We start from the raw sequence: 22,956 nt of genomic DNA on the forward strand, positions 1-22,956 counted from the left end.
ATGTATGGACATGACAGTTGGACTGTGAAGAAGGCTGAGCATCAAAGAGTTGATGCTTTTGAACTGTGGTGTTGGAGAAGACTCTTGAGAGTCCCTTGGACTGCAAGGAGATCCAATCAGTCCATTCTGAAGATCAGCCCTGGGATTTCTTTGGAAGGAATGATACTAAAGCTGAAACTCCAGTACGTTGGCCACCTCATGCAAAGAGTTGACTCATTGGAAAACACTCTGATGCTGGGAGGGATTGGGGGCAGGAGGAGAAGGGGATGACAGAGGATAAGATGGCTGGATGGCATCACTGACTCGATGGACGTGAGTCTGAGTGAACTCCAGGAATTGGTGATGGACAGGGAGGCCTGGCGTGCTTCGATTCATGGGGTCGCAAAGAGTCGGACATGACTGATCTGATCTGAATCTTTTGGTGTAATCATATTGTGTATAAAACATTTAGCCTCAGAGTTAGTGCTTAGTGTAAGTAAGCATAACAGCCTCTGCTCTTACAAAATTGTAGAACAGATTTTTACGTAAAGACCTCTTTTGGGGGGCTTAGAGACCATTTTAAAGTTAGGTTTTTTTGATAGTTCAAATGGATAGATAAGTGGCTTGTGATTACTAAAAGTATTGTTGTATTGGGGGTAAAAAGCATGTGGGGGACAAAAAGGAGAGACTGTGATTATAAGTATGATATATTTTTCCTCTCTAGGGGAAATATGTAACTGTGCTAGAGTTGAACCATTTATCTGTGGAAAAGTCTTATTCTGTTCTGAAAAGTTCATCTTCCTTGTTCACCCATGGATAGGCAGGATAAATGGTAATCAGCACAATAAATCATGTGCTGTCTCCAAAGATATATGTTGTTTTGATGATTTCCTATTATTAAGCCACTTGAAAATGGGAAGGTGAACCCTTCTCAATCATACTTAAATTTATGGCAAAGGATATTTTCTTCTCTTATTTCAGGGAAAAAAAAAAGAATGAAATGTTCAGATAATACAGTAACAAGTTTATAACAGTCAAAATGAGAAAGTCAGGTATATATTGGACAATTGTGTACAGTTACAGCAAAGATAATAGGCTTGTGGGGATTAACTTTTGAATTTGCATGGGCTGTTGAATGTTGTATGAAGAGGTGATAACCCCAGGTTCTACAGTAGGGCAAGTGAATCTCTTGTAATTCTTAGGTTTATTGCAAAAGCCTTGCCCCATTTGTACATAAGAGCTCTCAAAATAAATGGAACAAACCATCACTGGTACATAAGAATTTATCCCTCAAATGGTGTTTTAAAAGAAAAAAAAATAGTTAAAAATGTATGCAGGTGTTTGAGATGGTCAGTTATAAGTTGAAATTTTTATTTTGCCTGGAGTATATTCTCTAGAGCAGATTATTTTAGAAATGATAGTGTACTGGGGATCAGGTGATTTGGGTCAAGTGCCCACATGATAGACAGTTTGTATCATCTCCCTCAGAACCCAAATAAGGTATTAGAATAGATGTTTTCAAAGCAGTCATTTAAATGCTAAGTAAACATCTTAAGTAAAAACCAGGGCAGGCTGGGACTGCTTGCTGAAATCCTAAACCTTCCCGTAAATTTCTTTTTACTTAATGGGAAATTCTGATTAACTATAATATTTTACATCCACCTAGCTTTTGGTAGTAACTTGGTACTCCTATATTTAAGCCTCATTTCTTTGAAGATAATTAGAAAATAAGAGACTAGGATTTAATAATTCTCAAAGGAGCTAAAACAGTTGGTGGAACAGAAGTTTTTGCCAAGAAACCTTGGGAAAGGTATAGCAAGATGGGGATGATGGATGGGGAATACCAAGAGGGCAGGAGGGAGGGATATGGTTCACAGATGTTTCCTGAGCTCCAGGCATCGTGTGAAGCGCCCAGGGATAAGGAAACACCATAGCTGCTGTCCACAAGGAGCTCACAGACAAAAAAGGGAGAAACACGAGTCTCAGACACTTGTTCAGTCCGTAAGTGCCAGCGCAGTGGTTGTAGAAAGCCCTGTGCTGGGTTTGGCAGGTAGAAAGCCTCAAGATGATTCTGCTTCCCAGACAGGGAAATTCTAGTCCCAGCGAGTGTACTGGAGTGTATAGCGAGTGACAAACCGTGTATGTGAGCAGGGAAGAGGTTGTGCTAACATGTCTTTTTAATTCCCAAGCACCTCATCAAGTATTAAAAAACTAATTCTGACACACAGTTGAGCCAAGGGCTCGAGGCGTCTGGAGCTGGAGCAGGCTGTGCCACAGAAGGCACTGGACGGTGTCAGGTCTGTGTGTTTCCACAGCTCTGGCCTCTCCACCTGTGATCATTCCCCACCTGCCCTCTGCTGACATCTGTATTGTCATAGTCACCTTCACCTTCTTCAGGCCCAAAACATCTTTTTTCAGTATTTGTAGAGACTTTAATATCATCCCTTTCTATATTCTGTTTTTGGTGTCCTATTCTGCGTTATTTTTGATTATAGAGACTAGAGTACAAACCAGCACACCTGTGAAGATTTGGCTTCTGGTTCCTTGCGGCTCTGTCCATCAGGACACCATGGTTCACTTCTCGTGGACAGTTGTGTGAAGAGACTTTCTGGTGTCATGCATTTTAAGTATATTGGCATTTGTGTTTTGTTGACTCATCCTCCTATGTACAAGCAATGTATGTCTAAGGGCACATGCTCCTCTTTGTCTTGTTAATAAGTGGTCCAGGAACCCTAACATTTGGGAGGGCCTTCTGCTGAATCCTCCTTTGGCTGGAGAGACATTTCCCATGGTCAGATCCATTAGACTTCCTAAAACCTCTGATGGTTGGCAGTAATTGGACAGCATGTAGATGCATACTCCAGGACAGCCTGTGATGTCTTAACAGATTAATACTATATGGAAAAGCTCTCTTTTTAATCTGCCCCTCAATCTTCATCTAGAGGGCATTTCAGCCGTGCTTTCCGTTAGCTACACATGGAACCAAACTCCCTCAGGACTGTAGGAACTAATAGGAATATCTAGCACAGAGTTAGAAATTTCCCAGGGAAAATCTAGGATAAAAATCAGGATAAGCTAGATTTGGATTTCTTCCTAATAGACATTATTAGGAACCCTGGCATTTAACTTTGAGCAAGAAAAAGTAGAGGTTTTCATTAAGAACCCATATTTCCCCCTTCCCCAGGGTTTTATGGTTTCTTTTAATTTATACCTTCTGAAATGGACGTTACAGTGGTTTAAGAATACGTGGCACAAAATTTTTTGATATGAATTGTACTCAGAGATTTTGTTTAGCTAATTATAACAAAACCCAATGATGTGTTACTGTTGAATTACATCTGGGTGTTTTGATAATGGGAAGGTTTTAGATGGCCCAGTCTAGTCATTGAACAGTGAGCAGTTAGTTATCCTTACAGAGTGGGAAACTTCCCCAGAATATGATCTGGTTTTCAGATATCTAGAATAAGGCCTCGCAAGGCCTCACACATAGTAGAAAGTCAACAAGCTTTTCTAAAATGAATAAATCCAGTTCAACAGCCCTGAATGGTACATTTTTTATGTGGAGGGTGTGTGTCCAGATGCCACCTGCCATCTTTATCCTTAGAGGATGTCAAAGTTGTAGATAGCCAAGTGAGTGACATGAACTGTGGTAGCTGTTGGCTGATAATTTTAAACTAAATGGTGTTAAGTTCTTGCAAAATGGTTAATTTAGTTCTGTGAGCAGACTTCCAGGGAGACATTGCTGCTGCTAAGTCACTTCAGTCATGTCTGACTCTGTGTGACCCCATAGATGGCAGCCCACCAGGCTCCGTTGTCCCTGGGATTCTCCAGGCAAGAACACTGGAGTGGGTTGCCATTTCCTTCTCCAATGCATGAAAGTGAAAAGTGAAAGTGAAGTCGCTCAGTTATGTCCAACTCTTAGCGACCCCCTGGACTGCAGCCTACCAGGCTCCTCCGTCCATGGGATTTTCCAGGCAAGAGTACTGGAGTCGGGTGCCATTGCCTTCTCCGTCCAGGGAGACATTAGGGACCCATTTACTATTTTATTAGATATGGTAACACCACTGTCTATTTCAAGGTTATCGTCTCTGTCTCTGCCAGGAGCCATTACAGAACTTGGTAAAGCCAGATCAAGGAGAGAACAGGAGGTCTGAACACTGGGGTCATGGTGCACACAGGTGCTTAGGGAAACATAGGGATGTGCACTCAACCTGGAACAGGGAGAGACTCCCTCACAAGGGAATCAAGCGCAGACTGTGAGGGTTCTGTATGTCCCAGAAAGGAAGTATCCTAGGTTCAAGGCAGGGCGAAGGGTGTGCGGACTGGCATGGTGACCTTTTCCTGCATATGGGATAGATGATGGGTTTTAGATTTAACTTGTAAAGCTTAAAGGAAGATGCAAACACTGGGGTGACAGTCATAGCACATTATCTCCTAACCAAAAAGTGGGGGATGCTGCTGTGGTGTCCAGGGCTGTGCGTGTGAACCAGGGCCAGATTCCCACCAGCCTTCTTCACTGGGAACCCGAACAAAAGTCAGAGGACTTCAGAGGACATGGTTAAAACCAGTTGCTAGTAAAGGATACTGGGAGAGATAAGAGGCTGTTGGCTCTAGAGTGACAGACACACAGGCCCCTGAACCATTAATTTAGAAAAGGAAGGTTTAAAAGGTCATAAGACGTTATGGCCAAGAAAAATATAAAACCTAGTCTATGTTGAGGCAAAGGTTATTCAAAACTGATCTATATCTGCTCTATTAATCATCATCTTCAAAGTCTCTGGGCTAATTTATGAGAATTTTTAAATACTAATTGGTTGTCATGGAAACCCACCTCAAAACTACTGTTGTAATCTACACTTGGTTTGAAGTGTATGCAAGAGACAGCAAAAAGTCTTATTCAGTAGAAAAATATCAAATTCTTGGTGCTTCTCAGTTTAGGGTTCTAAGTGATTTATTTATAAAAATAAGGCAAATGTGAAACAATGTTTTTCCCTCACTGAGTACTCAGGCTTGCTGTGCCAGTACTTCATAACCACTGATTGGTGCTGGAGTTTATCCAGCTCTTTGTGATCCCATGGAATGCAGCACCCCAGGCTTCCCTGTCCATCACCAACTCCTGGAACTTGGTCAGACTCATGTCCATTGAGTTAGTGATGCCATCCAAACATCTCATCCTGTCGTCCCCTTCTCCTCCTGCCTTCAATCTTTGCCAGCATCAGGGTCTTTTCAAATGAGTCAGTTCTTCCCATCAGGTGGCCAAAGTATTGGAGTTTCAGCTTCAACATCAGTCCTTCCACAGGACTGATTTCCTTTAGGATGGACTGGTTGGATCTCCTTGCAGTCCAAGGGACTCTCAAGAGTCTTCTCCAACACCACAGTTCAAAAGCATCAGTTCTTTAGCGCTCAGCTTTCTTTTTGGTTTGGGTCTCACATCCATACATGATTACTGGAAAAACCATAAGTTTGACTAGATGACCTTTGTTGCAAAGTAATGTCTCTGCTTTTTAATATGCTATCTAGGTTGCTCATAACTTTTCTTCCAAGGAGCAGGCGTCTTTTAATTTCATTGCTGCAGTCACCATCTGCAATGATTTTGGAGCCCAAGAAAATAAAGTCTGTCACTGTTTCCACTGTTTCCCAGTCGATTTGCCATGAAGTGATGGAACTGGATGCCATAATCTTAGTTTTGTGAATGTTGAGCTTTAAGCCAACTTTTCCACTCTCCTCTTTCACTTTCATCAAGAGGCTCTTCAGTTCCTCTTCACTTTCTGCCACTAGAGTGGTATCATCTGCATATCTGAGGTTATTGATATTTCTCCCATAGTCTTGATTCCAGCTTATACTTCATCCAGCCCAGCATTTCACATGATGTACTCTGCATAGAAGTTAAATAAGCAGAGTGACAGTATACAACCTTGAGGTACTCCTTTCCCAATTTGGAATTAGTCTCTTGTTCCATGTCCGGTTCTAACTTGTTTCTTGACCTACTACAGATTTCTCAGGAGTCAGGTAAAGTGGTTTGGTATCACCATCTCTTTAAGAATTTGCACAGTTTGTCGTGATCCACACAGTCAGAGGCTTTGGCATAGTCAATGAAGCAGAAGTAGATGTTTTTCTGAAACTCTCTTGGTTTTTCTATGATCCAAAGGATGTTGGCTGGCAATTTGATCTCTTGTTCCTCTTCCTTTTCTAAGGAGGTTTGAACATCTGGACGGAGAAAGCAATGTCACTCCGCTCCAATACTTTTGCCTAGAAAATCCCATGGACGGAGGAGCCTGGTAGGCTGAAGTCCATGGGGTCGCTAGAGTCAGACACGACTGAGCAACTTCACTTTCACTTTTCACTTTTATGCATTGGAGAAGGAAATGGCAACCCACTCCAGTATTCTTGCCTGGAGAATCCCAGGGACGGTGGAGCCTGGTGGGCTGCTGTCTCTGGGGTCGCACAGAGTCGGACACGACTAAAGCGACGTAGCAGCAGCAGAACATCTGGAAGTTCTCGGTTCACGTGTTGCTGAAACCTGGCTTGGAGAATTTTGAGTATTACTTTACTAGCGAGTGAGATGAGTGCAATTGTGTGGTACTTTGAGCATTCTTTGGCATTGCGTTTCTTTGGGATTGGAATGAAAACTGACTTTTTCCAGTCCTGTGGCCACTGCTGAGTTTTCCAAATTTGCTGGCATATTGAGTGCAGCACTTTGACGGCATCATCTTTTAGGATTTGAAATAGCTCAGCTGGTATTCCATCACCTCTACTAGCTTTGTTTATGGTGATGCTTCCTAAGGGCCACTTGACGTGAGACTCCAGGATATCTGGCTCTGGGTGAGTGATCACACCATTGTGGTTATATAGGTCATTAAGATCTTTTTTGTATAGTTCTTCTGTGTATTCTTGATACCATTCCTTAATATCTTCTGCTTCTGTTAGGTCCATACTGCTTCTGTTCTTTATTGTTCCCATCTTTGCATGAAGTGTTCCCTTGATATCTCAAATTTTCTTGAAAAGATCTCTAGTTTTTCCCATTCTGTTGTTTTCCTCTATTTCTTTGCATTGATCACTGAGGAAGGCTGTCTTATCTCTCCTTGCTATTCTTTGGAACTCTGCATTCAGATGGGTGTATCTTTCCTTTGCTCCTTTGTCTTTAGCTTCTCTTCTTTTCTCAGGTATTTGTAAGGCCTCCTCAGTCAACCATTTTGCCTTTTTTCATTTCCTTTTCTTAGGGATGGTCTTGATCCCTCCCTTCTGTACAATGTCATGAATCTCTGTCCATAGTTCTTCAGACACTCTGTCTATCAGATCTAATCTCTTGAATCTATTTGTCACTTGCACTGTATAATCCTAAGAGATTTGATTTAGGTCATACCTGAATGGTCTAGTGGTTCCCCCTACTTTCTTCAATTTAAGTCTGAATTTGGCAATAAGGAGTTCATGATCTGAGCTACAGTCGGCTCTCAGTCTTATTTTTACTGACTGTGTAGAGCTTCTCCATCTTTGGCTGCAAAGAATGTAATCAGTTTGATTTGGGTATTGACCATCTGGTCAATGATGTCCATGTGTAGAGTTGTCTCTTGTTTTGTTGGAAGATGGTGTTTGCTATGATCAGTGTGTTCTCTTGGCAAAACTCTAGTAGTCTTTACCCTACTTCATTTTGTACTCCAAGCCCAAACTTATCTGTTACTCCAGGTATCTCTTGACTTTGTACTTTTGCATTCCAGCCCCCTATAATAAAAAGGTTGTCTTCTTTTGGTGTTAGTTCTAGAAGGCCTTGTCGATCATCATAGAACCATTCAGCTTCAGCTTCTTCAGCATTACTGGTTGGGGCATAGCCTTGGATTACTATGTTATTGAGTGGTTTCCCTTGGAAAACAAGCAGATCATTTTGTTGTTTTTTGAGAGTGCACCCAAGTTCTGCATTTTGGACTCTTTTGTTGACTTTGAGGGCTACTCTATTTCTTCTGAGGGATTCTTGCCTACCATAATAGATATACTGGTCATCTGAATTAAATTCACCCATTCAAGTTCATTTTAGTTCACTGATTCCTAAAATGTCCAGGTTCACGCTTGCCATCTTCTGTTTGATCACTTCCATTTACCTTGATTCATGGACCTAACATTCCAGATTCTATGCAACATTATTCTTTACGACATCGGACTTTACTTCCATCACCGGTCACATCCACAACTGGGCGTTGTTTTTGTTTTGACTCTGTCTCTTCATTGTTTCTGGAGTTATTTCTCCACTCTTCTCTAGTGACATACTGTCTCCTTTTGTTCATAGACAGTATCTGAACTGTTTTATAGTTTTATAATCACAGCATACATACTGCTCAGCTTCTGAAAAAAGCTTTATATCTGTCATCACTTTCTCTGTCATTATGCATTTTTACTTTGAAGGCTAGTCAATTTATTTCTTTAAAAAATAAAATGGTTAGTTGACATGGCTTCTCAGGTATATGTAAACTCAATGCATTCCTTCCCTTCACCCACAGGAGTCCTGATATTTTACATCTGTAATTACCTTGGTCCTTTTTATAATGTTCAGTATATATGTTGTAATTCTACCAATATGTTGTTTGGTTTCCATGCTGATGGGGGAAGGTGTACTGGGTTTCTTTTTCCTTTATTCTGAACATTACAGTTGGGGAGCAGGAGAGGAGCAGCTCTGCAGTCAGAGTCCCCTGCCCAGGGTGATCTGGACTCCACTTCCGACCCTCTGTGTCCCACAGAGCCATGAAAACCAGAGGTCTCATGTCTTAATGTCCAGTAAATGCCTTTCTGATAAAATCTGGCTCCTTACTTTTGGGGTTCTCTCTCACTTTTACTTGGCTTTTGCCCTCTTTTTCTTCCTTACTGGTTTATGAGTCCATCATCACAGGTCAAAATCTATTCTTTACCAAAATATACTATTTACCTGTATTCTTTACCACATTTAGATGTTTTTATCTGAATGCTTTTCCAAGGACCTTGGCTGTACTTTGGAAATGAAAGACTCTGTGCCCTAGTTTTTAACTTTAAAACATTCATGTCATTTCCCTGTGCCTTATTTTCACATGCACAGAGCAGTATAGTCCTGGGAGAAATTCGTTTTGATTCTGTGCTAATGACTTTTTTTTCCACTTAATTTTTTTTTTTCTTTTGGCCTCTCTCTCTGTAAATAACTGCCTAGTAATTTAACAAAATATATGTAAACAGCTATTTACATTACTCGACTTATTGGAGATGATTCTTCTCATTGGGATGCACCTGAGCATGGAGTAATATAAAAATGTTAAGATTTAAATTACGATTTTTGTTTCAAGTTTGTGTGTTTACACATGTGTATTTTCTCCTAGGCTGCTGCACTGAATAATAATAAAAATTCCAGTCACGATTTCTTGAGACTGTTTAATGGACATGGTTACAGTGGTGTGGAAACTTTGGGGAAGGAGCTCTTCATGTACTTTGGGCCAAAAGCTTTACGGTAAGATAAACCTGTACAATACCTCTGACCTCTCTATGTTTAAAGATCTGCAGAAGGCTTTCTTGCGGTTTGCTACATGTCACATTTAATCACAGAGAAAGTACTCCACTTTTAAGAGAGCTCTACTACAAGAGGTTGAAATTTTTGAAATTATCGTGGAAAGCAGCAAGTAGAATAAAGTGTGATGTCATCATTACTTGGAGAGCTAGTCAATTTATTTCTTAAAAAAAAAAAAAAAAAAGTCTGGCAAGGTTTCCCAAAGGTTGTTAGAACAACGCATCTCTGTTTTGCTCATCTCCAAACTCCCTGTGGTGCCCTTTCCCCCTCTGTTTTTACCAAATGTTTGTTGCATTAGTGACATCATTTTCTTTATGACACCTCCTAGTTTGATTTGAATGTCTCTCCAGATTTGTATATTTTTCTCTCTTCCTTCTTTCTCCAAAGGCTTGTACAGAAATGGAAGCTTACTTATACATTTCAAAAACTTTCCACAGAAGTAACTGGTTCTCTGCTGTTTTACAGTGCTTATGGAAATTAGTTGCTAACTTACAGGTTGACTTAGTGATAAAGGTGTTGAAATGTATGTAGTCACCTATCTGGTTTTTTGCAAAAAATATGAAAAAGTCCTATGAAATAATACGTCTGTCAATTTTGTCTTCTTGGAGTTTAGCCTAAGCTATCACAAACTGTAAACTTTAAACTTTAAAAAATTTTTCTTTTAGATGTTAAACAGTTTTCACCTTCTTGAAAGTTCTGCTGTTGGACCCCGTGAAGATGAATAGTGTCATAGATAATATGACTACATGATTGTTACTTATTGCATCTCATCTTTTGCTTGTTTTGAGTACCTCAGAGTTTACCTAGTTGCTTTTCCTTTGACGTGTTGTTCTCGCATTGTCAGCAGCTGCTGTCCTTGGAGAGCACTGTCCCTTCATGGTTTTTCTTCGTCTGGAATTGATAACATCACATAACCCCTCAGTTGATGTAGGAGCAGGCTGCATTGTTGTGGTAGTAGATTGATTGATGTGATTGAAAATTCTTTGTTGTGAACAGAGAAGGACGCAATGGGATCCATGTGAGATAGTTGAAAACATTGATATGTTATTGATTCTCTGGTGTGAGGTGCAGATTTATTTCTGTAGAATGAGAGGGAGGTTTTTATCATGTCTTCTCCCCTAGACTGATAAGGGGAATCATTTCCCAGTGAAAGGCTGTCCGTAGGTGTCCACTGAAGTTCTCAACCAGTGCAGTTGTTTCCTCAAATTCAGTGACATGGTACCATCCCTGGCAGGTATGCGTCTCAGCTTATGGATGAGGAGCAGCATGGTCCCTATTTCTTTGCAGTTTCTGCAGCCTCAAATACTATTTAGTGTGACAATTCAAGGGCATTGGCAGATCAGCTATTTGAATATGAAGTAAGCAACCTAAATCCAACTGTATTCCCTTTCGCAGTTTAACACAAGTTACAGAAATGCTCTCCTGACTTAAGCTGCTCAGGAGGATGGATGACTGTGTCAGAGAAATGGGATCCTGTGTGAGGCTGCACGTCTGTGCGTGTGAGATAGGAACATTGTCTTCACTTCTGACCTGTTTTCTCCTCACCAGGCTGGTCTGCTCTTTCGAAAGCCCATAGCTAGAAACGTGCTTAATGATCACTTACAGTATTCCCTCTATAGGCAGCATCTCACAATTAAAACTGCCCTTGGATTTTGATGCATCTTATAGGTCAGGCTGTGAGTCTTCCTGGGAGTCATTTGTTATCAAAGTAAAATACAGGCCTAGGCCTCTGTACCTTCAGAAAGGTACAAATTAGATACTGACTATTTCTGTTGCTAAAAGATGTATCTAAGTGCTCAAGCACTTGGAACAGTACCAGAAAATAATAAAAATGATTTAACATACATTCATTTTAGGAGCACAGTTGTGTTATGTGTGATTAATACATATACTCTTTCTAAACACTTTTTAGAAGCTTTTAATAGGTAACAAAAAAAAGTCATGTTTAACTTTTTGTTAAATAATGTATCAAATACTCATTAGAGCAAACTAAGGATAATGAACAAATAAGAATAAATGTATACTTTCACAATCCCACTACTGAATAGAATATCTACTAACTGTGGGTGCATATATTGCCGATGCTGTGTGTGTGTGTATCTGTAAATCTATTCACCCACCCTTCAGGCCGCTATTTTCAATCAAAATGATACAGCTTATATTGTGGATTAACCTGTATGTAAATATATTTTTAAATGGGTATCTTTTCCAAAAAGAATTTGCTATTTCTAACTTGTGGTTTATATGAATAATTATTACATACATACATACATACAATAATAGTTACATACATACTCAGAGACCAAAACCTGTATCTGAAATACTTTGGATGTTTTGCCATTTTAGTGAAACATTACGCGTTATCAGTTTTGTAATTTAGTAATTTATTGGAGAAATGCAAAAGATAATGTGACAGTTTTTTTAGCTTGCTGGAAAATCTTTAAGGAATCCATGATATGCTGCATATAAGAGGGTTTTACATCTTAAACGTAGCTTTGTAATCTGTTACATAACATGTTAGGAAAAGTTGGAGTGTGATAAGGACGACTCCAGATTTTACACTTTAGAGTAGTAAATACCTTCTGTTTGTCCAGTCTGCCCTCTTAACTTTTGGGGACAGCATTTCTTCTGGAAACTGGTTATCTGGTCACAATAACTGGAGAGTTCAAGTTGAATTTAGCATTTCTTTCCTATCACAATTGATTGGGTCAATCTGAGTTCTTTTGTGAACTTTCTCCGGTGGAGCTGAGGAGAGTTAGCTTCTGTGATGGAGGGAAGCTGGGATGCGAGGTCTTAGGACTTGTATGTGGCCACTAGCTTGTCCAGAAAGACAAAGTGATGGAAGATACAGCCAGTCTCTGTAAAACAGAGAGTCCCCAAGGCATCTTCATCCCTTATTCCCTCTGTCCCTAAGATCCAGCTTTCCTGCACTTTGATTCTTCAGCCTTCCTAAGAGCCATGAAAGTAAAAAGTGAAAGAAAGTTGCTCAGTTGTGTCCGACTCTGTGACCCCATGGACTGTAGCCTACCAGGCTCCTCCATCCATGGGATTTTCCAGGCAAGAGTACTGGAGTGGGTTGACATTTCCTTCTCCAGGAGATCTTCCCAACCCAGGGATTGAAACCAGGTCTCCTGCATTGTAGGCAGACGCTTTACCGTCTAAGCCACCTGGGAAGACCCATGAGCTACCAAATATCCCTTAATGCCTAAACTTTTTGAGCTGAGTCTCTGTCACTTGCAATCTAAGAAACCTGATCATTAAAGTATCTATGGGTTGTTGTTCAGTTGCCAAGTTGTGTCCGGCTCTGCGATCCCGTGGACTTACAGCAAGCCAAGCTTCCCTGTCCTTCACTATCTCCCAAAGTTTGCTCAAATTCATGTGCATTGAGTCAGTGATGCCATCCAACCATCTCATCCTCTGTTAATCCCCTTCTCCTCCTGCCCTCAGTATTCCCCAGCATCAAGATCTTTTCCAGTGAGTCAGCTGTTCCCATCAGGTGGTCAAAGTATTGGAGTTTGAGCTTTAGGATCAGTCCTTCCAGTGAATATTCAGGGTTGATTTCCTTTAGGATTGACTGGTTTGATCTCCTTGCAGTCCACGGGACTCTCAAGAGTTTTCTCCAACACTGCAGTTCAAAAGCATTAATTCTTCGGTGCTCAGCCTTCTTTATGGTCCAGTTCTCACATCCATACACATAATTACTGGAAGAACCGTCGCTTTGACTATACGGACCTTTGATGGCAAAATGATGTCTCTGCTTTTTAATATGCTGCGTAGGTTTAAGCATATTTTGATTTCATGGTGCAATCACTGTCTGCAGTGATTTAAGAACCCCAAAAAATAAAATTTTCCACTGTTTCCATTATTCCCCTTTCTATTTGCCATGAAGTGATAGAACTAGATTCCATGATCTTAGTTTTTTGATTGTTGAGTTTTAAGCCAGCCTTTTCACTCTCCTCTTTAACCTTCATCAGGAGCCTCTTAGTTCCTCTTCACTTTCTGCCATTAGGGTGGTATCATCTGCATATCTGAAGTTGGTGATATTTCTCCCAGCAATCTTGATTCCAGCTTGTGAGTCATACAGCCCAGCATTTCTCATGATGTATTCTGAATGTAAGTTAAATAAGCAGGATGACAGTATACAGCCTTGATGTACCCCTTTCTCCATTTTGAACCAGTCAGTTGTTCCATGTCTGATTCTAACTGTTGCTTCTTGACCTGCATACAGGTTTCACGGGAGGCAGATCAGGTGGTCTTGTATTCTTATCTCTTTAAGAATTTTCCATAGTTTGTTGGGATCCACACAGTCAGAGGCTTTAGCATAGTCAATGAAGCAGAAGTAGATGTTTTTCTGAAATTATCTTTCTTTTTCTATAAGCTAACAAATGTTGGCAATTTGATCTCTAGCTCTTCTGCCTTTTCTAAATCCAGCTTGTACATCTGCAAGTTCTTAATTTGTGAAAAATAAGGTTTTGAAGCAGTAACTTATTTTAGTTACCGTAATGGTTTTATGTGTAACTGGAGAAAATATACAATTTTCTTACTATCACTTCAGCTTTTAGTTTGGACACAATTTTCATATTAAAATGTTGGTTGTAAGTTGCAGCAGGTCAATTTAAACAATTTTAATAATTATCTGTTATCAGAATATGAGTGTCTTTTAATACCTGAAGATAATGGAGTCAGCCTTGAGGTAGAACTGGAAGCAAAGACTAAATGCTATGAGGACTCTGCATTCCGTGATTCTCTTCCTCTGAAATTCTCTACAGTCTGTGTCTGTGCAGACAGGCCTCCTTTGGCTTTTCTGGTGCCCAGTGCCCTGTCAGTAATATCACAGACAGCTCCCATCTCCCAGGTCTCCCAGTCCTAACAAGAAACTGATCTCTCTCTGTCCCAAATAAGTTTGTCAGGAGAACTCTGATGAATCCAGCTTGACTCAGGTGTCCATTCCTGAATCAACTGTGTCAAAAGTGTGGGATCAGAGGAAGGGACAGAGACTGCCCCTGGTGGGGCCTGGAGCCCACTGTGGGCAGGCAGTCATGTTATGCACAGTGAATGAGCTCAAGAAACCAGTTGGATTGGGGTGGAGGGAACTTGAGATGTCAAGAAATAACGATCTAATCAAATTTCCTAAACTGGGTTGATAACAATGAGGAATCTTGAAAACGAATCTGACTCTTGAATGCAAATACAATAAGGATATATGTCCTAGTTTATAAGACATCAGTATGACGATTGTAGTAACAGTACAGGTATTTACTATGCCTTGAAAATTTTCATGATACTGTTAAGTTTTTCTTAGTTTTAGACAAAGGGTATGTAACAATAAACAAAACTTGTTTTCTTGGGGTGTGGTTATCACAACAGTTTGCTATTTCATAAAAATTAACTAAAATTTGTTTATAAGAAGTTATTTTTATGCACATTTCTCCCTAAATAGATTCGTAAGACCAAAAAAAGGTATACGTATGTGTATTTGATCCAGGGTTCTTACTGAGACTACTCCTGCCTTTGAATTGGGTCTTAACCTTTGAGATTTTATATGTGGATGCAGTTTCATTATAGAAAATGATTTAGAATCCACTTTATGAGCCATGCAGCTGAAAAGATTTTAGGTATGATGGCTTCTGGGCATGACAGTTGTACACCTTTCACTGGGGTTGAACCTCCATAAGCTAAATTATAGAGTACTTATAGGCACACATTTTTCCTGTCAAGAACTATGGGGCATGTAAAATGCATATATGATTGATAGTAGGGCACACAGAGTTTAAAACCCACATTTTTAAAGTTAGATTGGTTAACCTTGTACAATACTGTAACATGGTGCTTTGGAATTAGAAGCATAGAGTGGTAACATTTGCTGCCAAAAAAGCCATATTTATTAACTCAACAAAGCTATAAGGAGAAGGATTTGAAAGGCAGGACACAATATTTCATCTTGAGAATCATTTCTGATCTTCATCATCAGAAGTCTCATAGAACCACTTTTTTTCTTTATTTTTTAACTGGACATACTAATCAATCCTATAAAAACTGAAAGACTATGAATTTTTCATCACTGCACTGTGGCTTTCAAGTTAACTGTAAATATTTATAAATCCCCTCTTCCCAATACATATGAAGGTAGAAGGAATCTAAAAGAATTTAAGACAATGGTATTTTGACTTGTTCTCTTTTCTTTTGATCTGAAAGATTTTGTAAAAAATTGTTTCATTGTGTTGTCCCAAAGCAGGGGAGGGGGTTAAAAAAGAATAAGTGTCTTAAGCTATAGATCTCATTTTGGAATGGGAACATTTCCAATCCACTGTGGCTAGAACTAAGAAATGTGAGTGTTCATGGCTTTGTAGAATTCATAAAAACACCAACTGTAGGCAATTTAAATTTAGCCTTATCTCACCCCAAGCCTTTGAATCTCAGAAAAGGCTGAGAAAACAGTATACTGTTGTGTGAATAAAAAAGATACTTCATCTGACAAGAAAAGAGAACAGGGGGATGTTTTCTTGGGATTATTGTCAGGGTCTTATTATTTCTCTAGGAAGTTATTTTATTTGTGGGTTGAAAAAATGATTGCCATATCTTGTTTTATAAGGATGCAAAACCATTAACAACAACAAAAAAAATATGTGCTATTAGCTATCATTTTGTGCCCTTGAGTGTTTATTGTGACTGGTATTTGCTTATATTTCAATAAATGAAGAAACAAAAATTTAATGCACAATATACTTTCTGCTGCTCAAAAATGGGTTTGATTTTGTTCCAGGATTCATTTTGGAATGAAAGGCTCCCTCGTGATTAATCCACTTGAGTCTAAAAATAAGAATGGAGTTTCTCCTGTTTTTGAAGTACAGCTCACCAAAGATCTGATTTGTTTCTTTGACTCATCAGTAGAAATCAGGTAAAAAATTAAGTTAGAAAATGCTTCTGCTGCAAAACTGCAAAGTTGGCTCTGCAGTTGGGTTTGGGATGTCACATGTGGAAATGAAAAAAATAAACACAAATTTTTAAAAAGTGGTTTATAACTTAAAAAAGTTATTTAAAAGAGTCTTCAAATAACATAGTTTGATAGGATCTTCATTGTTTGGCTATAGAACTTTTCTGTGCTGGTTAATGTGAAGGGTTTATATCAAGCTCATTTAAAATGACACTCTGTGGATTGTAACCAGGCCCATGATTAATGTGTTGTCTATTCCTTTCTTTAGAAACTCAACAGAAAGCCAACAGAGAATAAGAGTGATGGAAGAATTAGATGTGTGTTCACCTAGATTTAGTTTCTCCAGAGCAGAAAGTGAAGTGAAAAAGCAGAAAGGACGGATGCTATGTGACGTGCTAATGGATCAGAAAGTGTTGCCTGGGGTGGGAAACATCATCAAAAATGAAGCTCTCTTTGACAGTGGTTTCCATCCCTCTGTCAAAGTAGGTTTTAAGTATTTTTTAAATAATTTTATATTTTTAAATATTGTGAAGGGCTCGACAAGGAACACTTAAATTTGGCCTGACATGTTTGGAGAGAATGTCAGTAGCACACTCTCCCCAACAGACGTCAGGGCATGTTTGCCCATTGTCAGCTTCTCTGTGAGGCCAACCCTGGCCACTCTTTTTAAAGTTGGTTGTGCCCACTTCATCCCCCGAGTCTTCTATAATTTGCTTTTTGTTTTTGTTTCTCCATACGACTGATCACTTTCAAATACAGCCTGATGTTTACTTGTTACATATATAGTATGTAAGATCTGTTCTCTGCTAGAATACAGTCTCTTAGGAGGAAAGTGTCCGTTTGGTTCAATGACATATCTGAGTGTCTAGATACAGTGTTTGGCACATGGAAGGCATTAAAGAAATATCTGGTGAATGTATAAAGGAACTAAGGTCACCAATTTCTCTTAGTATCTGGCATTTTAAATTCATACTCTGCACTCACTCAGTATAGCTATTTGTGACATTAGAAAATGCTGTTTTGATGGAATGGTAAGACTGGAAGTCAGGATGCAAAGACTAAGAATAAGTGATTGGTGAGGAAATGGAAGCAAAATTTAGAGTAATTGTTAAGGTAACTTGCTGCTGCTGCTGCTGCTAAGTCACTTCAGTCGTGTCCGACTCTGTGCGACCCCAGAGATGGCAGCCCACCAGGCTCCCCCATCCCTGGGATTCTCCAGGCAAGAACACTGGAGTGGGTTGCCATTTCCTTCTCCAATGCATGAAAGTGAAAAGTGAAAGTGAAGTCGCTCAGTCATGTCCGACTCCTAGCGACCCCATGGACTGCAGCCTATCAGGCTCCTCCGTCCATGGGATTTTCCAGGCAAGAGTACTGGAGTGGGGTGCCATTGCCTTCTGCTTAGATTGGAGCAAAGGGAAAATATTTGACTGCCAGAGGGAGATGTTAGGATAAGAACTGGGTCTTTAGGTGTTTTTTTTGCCTTGTTCTTCAATTGAAGTGATGTGAACTTATTTATATGTTGGCGAGGGGTGAAACTGGCAGAGCGGGAGAGGTTAAAAAAAAGAAAATGGTGATTAATAGGCCAAGTTGTAAGAAGGTCAGAGAGGTTAGAATTCAAATCCAGGTGGAAGGATACATACATTTTAGTTTCCAGGGAAGAAAGTTACATTAGAGCTTTTATCCAGACCCAAGTAGTATCTATTAACTAAACCATCTTTTACATATTTCCCAAGATAACTATTTATTTTAGGTGATTTCTTCCCAGGTAGGTTTTATGCAATCCAAATAAGTAGGAAATAAGTTTTCAGAGAAACTAGTTAATAATTGTTATAGATTCAGTTTGTTTTTTGACCCTTGGAACAAGCTAGTCAAATTTCTGTAATTCAGAATAACAAAACAGAATTATAACAGGAATGAGTTTATGAGTTTTTTAAAATCACCTTGACCTCTATGGAAAATATTTTTGAAAAAAGAACTGAGTGTTTTTATCCAGAGCATTGTTATTATCTTTGATAAACTGGCAATTTATTTTTTATCACTATATCTAGCCAGCCATTCATCTAGTAGGAGATCATTTGCCCATAATGCCTGTAGGTTAAAAATTAATGGTAAGCTATTAGTTCCCTAAAAGCATATGTATAATGATTGAAAAAGTATAGTTTAGCATTTTAAGATATGACTGAACATAGTACATAAGATGTGGTAAAAAATAAATGAGTTTGAGAAGTATAATACATATGTTTTAAGCTTTAAATAAATGAAAAAATAGATAATATTTACTTTTAGAAGGATTTTGTTGATTAAACAGTTTTAGATTTTAGGCACTGATAAATCTATTTCCATTGTGTAAAAATGTATTCATTACACACAACAAAAGTGAGTCATCAGGAAGAATTTGTTCTGGAATTGCTGTTGAAACTACATGTGCCAAATGATAACTAATTCTACAAGGGGAACCCGGAGATTTATACTAGGCTATGCACAAAAAAAATCTTCAGTAAAGTCTGTTTCTGAGTTCTTCCATGTATTAACAAGTACTTTAGTATTAATGCATGTCTATAAATTCATATCTTTTTAAAACTTGACAGTGACTTTGGTGGTCATCTACTCCTCTGCTTGTTTTTCCCTCCCCTCTTTCTTTGTGGTCTTTTTTTTTTTTCTTTTCCTCTTTATCCCCCGCAAAACTTTTCAAGGTGGCTGTGATAGGCAATGTTGGGGCTTTGAAGATGTCCATACAAAGTAGATATTCAATAAATACTTGAACTTAGGATTAAAGTTTATAAATAAGAATGGTATTTTTTCTTTTTCTTTTAATTTTCACTTTTTCTAAAGTTGAGGTATAGTTAATTTACAATGTTGTGTTAGTCTCATGCGTACAGCACAGTGATTCAGTTATGTTGTTATTCAGTTGCCCAGTCATGCCCGACTCTTTGCGACCCCGTGGACTGCAGCAACCAGATCTCCCTGTCCCTCACCACCTCCTGGGGTTTGCCCAAGTCCATATCCATTGCATCGGTGATGCCGTTCAGCCATCTCATCCTCTGACACCCTCTTCTCCTTCTACCCTCGATCTTTCCCAGCATCAGGGGTTTTTCCAATGAGTCATCAGTTCACATCAGATGACCAAAATACTGAAGCTTCAGCTTCAGCATTAGTCCTTCCAGTGAATATTCAGAGTTGATTTCCTTTAGTATTGATTGGTGTGATTTCCTTGCTGTCCAAGGGACTTTCAGGAGTCTTCTTCAACACCACAGTTCAAAGGCATCAATTCTTTGGCATTCTGCTTTCTTTATGGTTCAGATTTCACAACAGTACATGACCACTGGGAAGACCGTAGCCTTGACTATACGGACCTTTGTCGGGTGGAGTAACATCTCTGCTTTTCAACACTCTGTCTAGGTTTATCTTCACTTTCCTGCCAAGAAGCAGTTATCTCCTGATTTCATGGCTGCAGTCACTGTCCGCAGTGATTTTGGAACCCAAGAAGAGGAAATTTGTCACTACTTCCACCTGTTCCCTATTTGCCATGCAGTAATGGGGCTTGAAGCCCTGATCTTAGTTTTTTTTAGTATTTAGTCTTAAGCCGGCTCTTTCACTCTCTTCCTTCACCCTCATCAAGAGGCTCTTTAGTTCCTCTTTGCTTTCTACCTTTAGAGTGGTGTCATCTGCACATGTGACGTTGTTGATGTTTCTCCTTCCTAACTTGATTCCAGCTTGTAACTCATCCAGCCTGGCATGTCTCATGATGTGCTCAGCATACAGATTAAAGAAGCAGGTGAGAGCAGACAGCCCTGTTGTAGTCCTTTCTCAATCTTGAACCAATCAGTTGTTCCATACAGGTTCTAACCATTGCTTCTTGACCTGCATACAGGTTTCTCAGGAGGCAGGTAAGATGGTCTGCTATTACCATCTCTTTAAGAGCTTCCCATTGGAGAAGGCAGTGGCACCCACTCCAGCACTCTTGCCTGGAAAATCCCATGGATGGAGGAGCCTGGTAGGCTGCAGTCCATGGGGTCGCTGAGAGTCAGGCACGACTGAGCGACTTCACTTTCACTTTTCACTTTCCTGCATTGGAGAAAGAAATGGCAACCCACTCCATTTATTCTTGCTTGGAGAATCCCAGGGACAGAGGAGCCTGGTGGGCTGCCGTCTATGGGGTTGCACAGAGTCGGACATGACTGAAGCGACTTAGCAGAAGCAGCAGCAGCAAGAGCTTTCCATGGTTTGTCATGGTCCACACAGTCAAAGGCTTTAGCATAATCAATGATACATAGATGTTTTTCTGAAATTCCCTTGCTTTCTCTATAATCCAGCTATGTTGGCAATTTGGTCTCTAGTTCCTCTTCCTTTTCTAAACGCAGCTTGGACATCTGGAAGCTCTTGATTCACATAATGCTGAAGCCCAGCATGCAAGATTTTAAGCATGACCTTACTGTCATGGGAGATGAGTGCAATTGTCTGATGGCTGGCACATTCTTTGTTACTACCCTTCTTAGGAATTGGGATGAGGATTGACCTTTTCCAGTCCTGTGGCCACTACTGAGTCTTCCAGATTTGCTGACATAATGAATGCAAAACCTTGACGGCATCGTCCTTTAGGGATTTGAATAGTTCTGCTAGAGTTTCATTGCATTTAGTAGCTTTATTGCACCAGTGCTTCTTAAGGCCCACTTGACTTCGCACTCTAGAACATCTGACTTTGGGTGACTAACCACATCATCGCAGTACTTCAGTTCTTTAAGATCTTTTTTATACAGTTCTTCCATGTATTCTTTCCATCTCTTCTTGATCTCTGCAGCATCTACTAGGTCTTTAGCATTCTTTTCCTTTATTGTGCCCATCTCTGGGCGGAATGTTCCCTTGAAGTCTCCAGTTTTCCTGGAGAGATCTCTGGTCTTTCCCCTTTTGTTGTTTTCTTCTGTCATTGAGCACTGTTCCTTGAAGAAGGCCTTCTTGTCTCTTCTAGCTATTCTTTGAAACTCTGCATTTAATTGGATGTACCTGTCCCTCTCTCCCTTGCTTTTCACGTCTCTTCGTTCTTCTGCTATTTGTAGTCTCCTCAGATAACCACTTTGCCTTCTTGCTTTTCTTTTTCTTTGGGATGGTTTTGTTTGCCGTCTCCTGTACAATATTACAGAACTGTGTCCATAGTTCTTCTAGATCTAGTCCCCTAAATCTATTTGTTACCTCTACTGTGAATGCATATGGGATTTGATTTAAGTCATACCTGGCTGACCTAGTGTTTTTCCTGGTTTCCTTTAGTTTAAGCCTGAATTTTGCTATGAGAAGCTGATGATCTGAGCCACAGTCAACTCCAGGTTGTGTTTTCGCTAACTGTATACAGTTTCTCCATCTTCGACTGCAAAGAATGTAATAAATCTGATTTCGGTATTGATCATTTGGTGATGTCCATGTGTAACGTTGTCTCTTGTGTTGTTAAAAAAAGGATATTTGCTATGACTAGTGCATTCTCTTGGCGGAATTCAGTTAGCCTTTGCCCTGTTTCGTTTTGTTTTCCAAGGCCAAATTTGCCTGTTACTCTAGGTATATCTTGACTTCCTACTTTTGGATTCCAATCCCTGATGATGAATAAAACATCTTTCTTAGGTTTTACTTCTAGGAGGTCTTCTATGTCTTCATAGCAGTGATCAGCTTCAGCTTCTTTGGCACCTGGATTACTGTGATGTTGAATGGTTTGCCTTGGAAATGAACCAAAATCATTCTGTCATTTTTGAGGTTGCACCTAAGTACTGTATTTCAGACTCTTTTGTTGATTATGATGGTTACTCCATTTCTTCTATGGGATTCTTGCCCAGAGTAATAGATATAATGGTCATCTGAATTAAATTTGCCCATTCCTGTCCTTTTTAGTTTGCTGATTCCTAGGATGTCGATGTTTATTTTTACCATCTCCTGCTTGACCATGTCCAGTTATACACACGTATATATACATATTCTTTTTCAACATCTTTTCCACTATATATTATTACAGGATACTCAATATAGTTCTGTGTGCTATACAGTAGGACCTTATTGTCTATTGTACATATAGCAGCGTGTATCTGCTAATCCTAAACTCCTAATTTATCTCCCCCACCCCACCACTGGCAGCTTCCTTTGTGCCTGCGGTGCAAGAGACCCTAGTTCGATCACTGGGTCAGGAAGATCCCCTGGAGAAAGTAATGGCAACGCACTGCAGTATCCTGCTTGGGAAATCCCACAGACAGAGGAGCCTGGCGGGATACAGTCCATGGGATCACAGAGAGTCGGGCACAGCTGAGGGCCTAACACTCACTCTCACCCCTGCTGCTATACCCCTTCGGTTTGTTTTCTATGTCTCTGAGTTCATTTCTGTTTTGTAAAAAAGTTCTAGAATGGTGTTTATTTATCTGTGCTTGAAATGGTCAATGCTGTTAAGAACACTAAATAGATACATGAGTTTTAGAAGAGATGCATATATTTCAAATCTATGTATAGTACTCTTAGAACTGGCAAGTGGTACTACTGTCTACAGTAATGAACAAAT

At 39.7% G+C, this 22,956-nt stretch overlaps 1 protein-coding gene across 1 annotated transcript in view; it reads left to right on the forward strand.

Moving 5' to 3' along the window:
• The window catches only part of NEIL3 (nei endonuclease VIII-like 3 (E. coli)), a gene marked incomplete at its 5' end in the record, with an annotated part of 45,997 nt that overhangs the window by 5,590 nt on the left and 17,451 nt on the right, over positions 1 to 22,956 (forward strand). The window contains 3 exons of the mRNA XM_010829925.1: positions 9,312 to 9,439; positions 16,260 to 16,394; positions 16,699 to 16,912. Coding sequence (XP_010828227.1) covers positions 9,312 to 9,439; positions 16,260 to 16,394; positions 16,699 to 16,912 — 477 coding nt within the window. The remainder of the gene's footprint in view (positions 1 to 9,311; positions 9,440 to 16,259; positions 16,395 to 16,698; positions 16,913 to 22,956) is intronic.

The sequence above is a fragment of the Bison bison genome, unplaced genomic scaffold, assembly GCF_000754665.1.
Source record: "Bison bison bison isolate TAMUID 2011002044 unplaced genomic scaffold, Bison_UMD1.0 scf7180017864514, whole genome shotgun sequence".
NCBI classification, from domain to species: domain Eukaryota; kingdom Metazoa; phylum Chordata; class Mammalia; order Artiodactyla; family Bovidae; genus Bison; species Bison bison.